The sequence below is a fragment of the Buceros rhinoceros genome, unplaced genomic scaffold (assembly GCF_000710305.1).
Source record: "Buceros rhinoceros silvestris isolate BGI_N320 unplaced genomic scaffold, ASM71030v1 scaffold14198, whole genome shotgun sequence".
Taxonomy (NCBI): Eukaryota; Metazoa; Chordata; class Aves; order Bucerotiformes; family Bucerotidae; genus Buceros; species Buceros rhinoceros.
Genome location: NW_010428794.1, coordinates 40,751 through 45,941, shown reverse-complemented (window position 1 = coordinate 45,941; position 5,191 = coordinate 40,751). Strand labels below are relative to the sequence as shown.

The following is a 5,191-nucleotide window of genomic DNA, read 5'->3' as shown; positions in this document are numbered from 1 at the left end:
AATAATAATAATATTAATAATAATAATAATAAACATCATAAAAGCAACAGTAAAATCACAGATTGAGATGGTAGCTAGTAGTATGTCCACATAGTGTGACTAAAGTATGGCTTTGCTCTCTTATGTCCGAGGTGACAATGCAGTGTTGTATTTTGTATCTGATGGCATGCCAGTGAGGAGCTTACTGTGTTGAAACTTGAGCATTTTATGCCACTTCTTCCCAGAAATCAAAAACAAAAAGTGCACGAACACAATTTTCATCCTTTCTTATTTGGAATTCATTGGAGTTACATCTTTATGAAGTGTAATGTTTACCGACTCATGCACAAAAAGGAAGAGGAAAAGAAAGGAAAAATAAAAGAAGAAAATAAAGAAAGGGAAAAAAGGAAAAAAGGAAAGGGAAAGGGAAGGGAAGGGAAGGGAAGGAAAGGAAAGGAAAGGAAAGGAAAGGAAAGGAAAGGAAAGGAAAGGAAAGGAAAGGAAAGGAAAGGAAAGGAAAGGAAAGGAAAGGAAAGGAAAGGAAAGGAAAGGAAAGGAAAGGAAAGGAAAGGAAAGGAAAGGAAAGGAAAGGAAAGGAAAGGAAAGGAAAGGAAAGGAAAGGAAAGGAAAGGAAAGGAAAGGAAAGGAAAGGAAAGGAAAGGAAAGGAAAGGAAAGGAAAGGAAAGGAAAGGAAAGGAAAGGAAAGGAAAGGAAAGGAAAGGAAAGGAAAGGAAAGGGAAAAGGAGAAAAGAGACACATCCTGTCTACCATAAGGATCCATACAGTATTAGGGACTCTCAGGGAGACTAAGATCAAGATTTGTTTTGCTTTTAATGCATAGTGAAAATGTTGGCACTTCATCCCATGCTATTGTCTGCATTGCCTATACTCCACAGATACTGCCAGCGCTGGAAAAGAACGACAGGGAATCACAGGATTGTGCTGTTCAGTTTGAAGTCAGCAGGTTTTTAAGGCTTTCTGCTAACAATAATTGCTTTCGTGCATTTCTGTCTATCAGCAGTATTTGTAAATGAAGTGAAATTGCAATGATCAGGTCAGCTCTTTAGTCACATGGGTAAACTTTCACTCTCCAAAGTCAAAATGTAATTTGAAAATGAAGAAACAAGATACCAATATCCTCAATGGTCTAAATATAATTCACAGCTAATTAGGAACTTCCTCTAGATTCAGATTGAATTATGGAGGGGAAAATACTATTGACGATAACAATAAATTCTTACTGCATCCGTACAAAAGACGACAGAGAAAATGACAAATACAGCGTGCCACAGCATATTCAACCTTCCCCCAGACTGCTGGAGATGACACCTTTCTGACAACGTGAGAAGAGGAGAGCCACCGAAGAAAGCACGAGGACTAGCAGCTAGCTTTCTTTCTGCCTGCTGACGTATCGTGGTAGAGCATTCAGGCGAACCCAGATCCATCACGGACTTTGCACTCAGATTTTGGTCAAGACTAGCCCCAGCTTCAGAGTGCGAGTGCAGCGCATTGCTCAAATAGATTTTTTTTTAAATTTTATTTTTAATTAAAGCTGCACTTACTGTAATTTTAAAAAATCCCGTCTGGCTATCTGAACCCTGCGTAGCCATGAGGAAACTGCCATTTCTGTATATGCTTGATTAGATCTTCATGAAAATGTAATTGTTATTCTTCTGATCAGGAAAAGACTGATTATATTTTACAGCTACAAACAAGTCTTTGTTTTTTACCTTGCCTCAGCACTGTGAGGTGAAGACGCTTTCTTCTACTATAGCGAAGATCATTCAGAAAGTGCTTTTCAGGACAGATGTCGAATACAGACAAAAAACTTTGTATACCAGAAAGAGGATTTTGGGGGGCAGAATGGACTAAGAAAAGAGTAAATTTCAGGACTAATCCCACTTAAAGTAAGACCAAGACATGGCAATATAGGACGCTGAAGGTTTCATTTTTACTCTATGGAGAGTGAAATGCTTCCGCTTTAATAAGCTGACCATATCCCAAAATTAGTGTTGTTGATACAATATTGTGCATGAATTACTGGCCTCACCCTGCAACAATGGTATTTGATTTGTGCAAACGTCCCTTGCTGCAATTTAGAGAAACAACAACCTGGCACGTTGATTACTGGCGCAGGGTATTTATCACTTCTGTAAGGAAAGCATGAAGAATTGGGTTTGCTTCTTTGGGTATCACTTCTTGGAGTGAGTACCTAAAATAGATGCTGTAGTTTTTGGAAGTATGAAACGAAATCTAGTTATTGGTTAAAAAGAATATAAAAAAAATAAAAAAGCTCGAAGCTTATGAAGTGACTCCACAGAGTTCAGACCTTTAGCAGTATAAACATAATATAAACTTCATTGTCTGTAGTATTGTGCCATGACATTAGTCTCACCAAGACAAAATGCCACTTTGCAGCAAGCAATAAATCTGACAAAGCATTTTTAAACATAATGCCCTAACTTCCTAAGACAGGCTTTTACACGCTTCCAAACTCTTCTCCCTGAAAATTAACCCCGTTGATTCTTCAAATGTTAAGGGTCTCGGGCAAAAGTAAACCGAAGGCTGAAGTAAAATAACCATCCCCTTGGAACTGAACGAAAACTTAAATCCAGGAGGAATCACAGTCTAATTTCATATACATATATATGTATGCGATACACATATATATGAAATTAAAATAGAGACACACATGACTCGGGCATCAGAAGGGGACCGCTACTTTCATACATTCATAAATAGCTGCTGAACTCTCTACTCATGAAGAAGCTCTTGTAGGCAGTTTGGGGATTTGAAAATCTCGGGGACCTCACTGTCCAGCTTACAGATGACCTTGTATATGGCCTTCTTCCAGGAAGGATCAACATCTTTGCCTGCGATAATGGCATTGAAAAACTCCCGTAACGTGATCTGAGCCACTTCCAGGAATCTCTCTGGAACCTGCTGATACAAGGAGACAATGGCATTAATACAGTTTTCAATTTCAAGTCTCTGGTTCTTCAAAGGAAACTGAGCTAAGTTCTTTCTTTCAGAAAGGGGCTTACATAGCACCTGCATTTTCTAAATGTGGCAGCCTTCTATTCTCTTATGCAAAGATGTTATATATAGTACTATAGCAGTAACTTTTATAACATGTGTTCGAGATCTTTGCAAAGTCTACTGACAGAATGTAGGTAACAAAATGTTACCGTCTGAGTTTGGAGAGGGGAGATTTGTAGGATATAATTAGCAGGAGGGCAAACAAACACAATTGTCTTTAAGGAGAGCAATGTCTGCTTGACATTTTACCCGTGCGTTTTCGGCTATGTCCTCCTCTCCGTGTGGGAACTGGTACGAAAGTTATGCACGCAGAGAAAGCCCTCTGCACCTCTGCACTTCACTTCTCAGCACGCCCAGTGCTGAAAGCTGTCAAAGAAATAGGGTCTATCCGAATGTTATTTGTAGTTTAAAAACAAGCAAGCCTTCTGCTAACGGCTTACTCCTGCAGCTGCTGGGCACGAGACCCCCATAAGACGGCTTTCTTGGGAAGCATTATGGTCTTCCCTTCTTTTTCAGAAGCCCACAAATAAACCCCAACTTCTTCAATGGGTGCATTGTGCTCGAGTGGCTACTGAGCTGTGACGCATTAAACTCATCCGGGTTTTCTAAACGTCACTGTCCAAATGGGCTGCTAGCAGGAGAATGCCACTCAGAGCCCCTGAACAATGGGTTAATGTTAAAAAACATGGTTACCTCCAACCTTTGGTAATTTATCCTAAATAGTTGTCTCAGGCACCAGCACCACCTTCTTACCCTCTGCCTTAAATGATTCAAAAGCAATCACTGTAATGAACCGCAGGTCAGTTGCAAGGTTGAGGTCATCTCCATAAAGGTATTCTTTCCCATTTTTATTACGGAAATATGGCTCCACAGCTCTAGAACTGCTAATACACAGACGGCCAGGAGCCAGCATGCTCATAATAGCAAGTATTCCCTCACTGCTATTCTTTGCCCACTCCCGCAAGAAGAGTTCTCCAACCTGCAGCAGGGGCCACTTCAACCAGTCCTGTGGCCAGCAGACACCCGGGGAGATCTCACTCGTTTACCGAATGCATGTCACCCTGCCCAGTCAGGGCCGGCGCCTTATTCTCTACTTCAGGCTTTTGTTCTTCTCACTTTAGAAGCCACTTGCAGAGAACTCATCTGGAAATGTGCATGTTTAACCCGATGCGATAGAGCTGTGAATGCTCACTCCTCTGTCCCCTCTGAGGAAACGCTAGCAGTTTGCTGGCCATGTTTTGCCATCAGATAAGCACGAGAGCAGCTCCTCCCGACACCAGCTGACAACCTCTGCTTCCAGAAGCCCCGCAGCCCGCAGAAGTCCTCTGTCTACCTCTGAGAATGAAATCCAGTCCCCCCACGCTTCTCTCTGCTCCCAAAGACAGGTGCCTTCTGTGGAAATTTTTCATTCAACAGGTCACACAGAAAGAAGCATTTTTACTGATGTTCTACTCCAGCAATAATTATGAGGGAGGAAAATAAGTATTACACTTCAAAGAAATAATTTAGAACGTCACATAACCACCCTGCTGTTCGGGCACCTGGTAATACGTCTACAGAAGACACCATGCTTGTCTCATTCCTGCATTGCTATAAAAAATGTTACACTCTTCTGTTCGGGCAGTTCAAACAACGGCTCGAGTGCTGTTCATCACCCTTGGTACTGCCGGGCGCTAACCAAGGAGAAAGAATTGTTGACTAAATGACACCAGAAAGCAAGAAATGTAGTAGATCACTTTTTTGTGTGTGTGTGTGTGTGGGTTTTGTGATGATAGCTCCTGAGGGCAAAACCTGTTGTTTTTTGCCTTTGTGCTTCAGAAAGAGTTCACACCTTTCAATTTTGGTGTCCACTCCAGATGAGCAACATCAGACGCTTTTCTCCCTTACAAGTTGCTGGAGATGCGAGGGAAGCAATTACGAGCACCTACATGAGAAGCATAAAGTCTTGTGTGTGTGTGTGTGGGTTTTGTGATGATAGCTCCTGAGGGCAAAACCTGTTGTTTTTTGCCTTTGTGCTTCAGAAAGAGTTCACACCTTTCAATTTTGGTGTCCACTCCAGATGAGCAACATCAGACGCTTTTCTCCCTTACAAGTTGCTGGAGATGCGAGGGAAGCAATTACGAGCACCTACATGAGAAGCATAAAGTCCAAATGCAAAATGTCCTGCCTCTCC

The 5,191-nt window shown here is 41.6% G+C and overlaps 1 protein-coding gene across 1 annotated transcript in view; it reads right to left on the bottom strand.

Annotated features, from left to right (window-relative positions):
* Window positions 1–2,733: 2,733 nt before the first annotated feature.
* The window catches only part of PROX1 (prospero homeobox 1), a 37,010-nt gene continuing 34,552 nt past the window's right edge, over window positions 2,734–5,191 (bottom strand). The window contains exon 5 of the mRNA XM_010142416.1: window positions 2,734–2,919. Within this exon, the coding sequence (XP_010140718.1) occupies window positions 2,734–2,919 (186 nt within the window). The remainder of the gene's footprint in view (window positions 2,920–5,191) is intronic.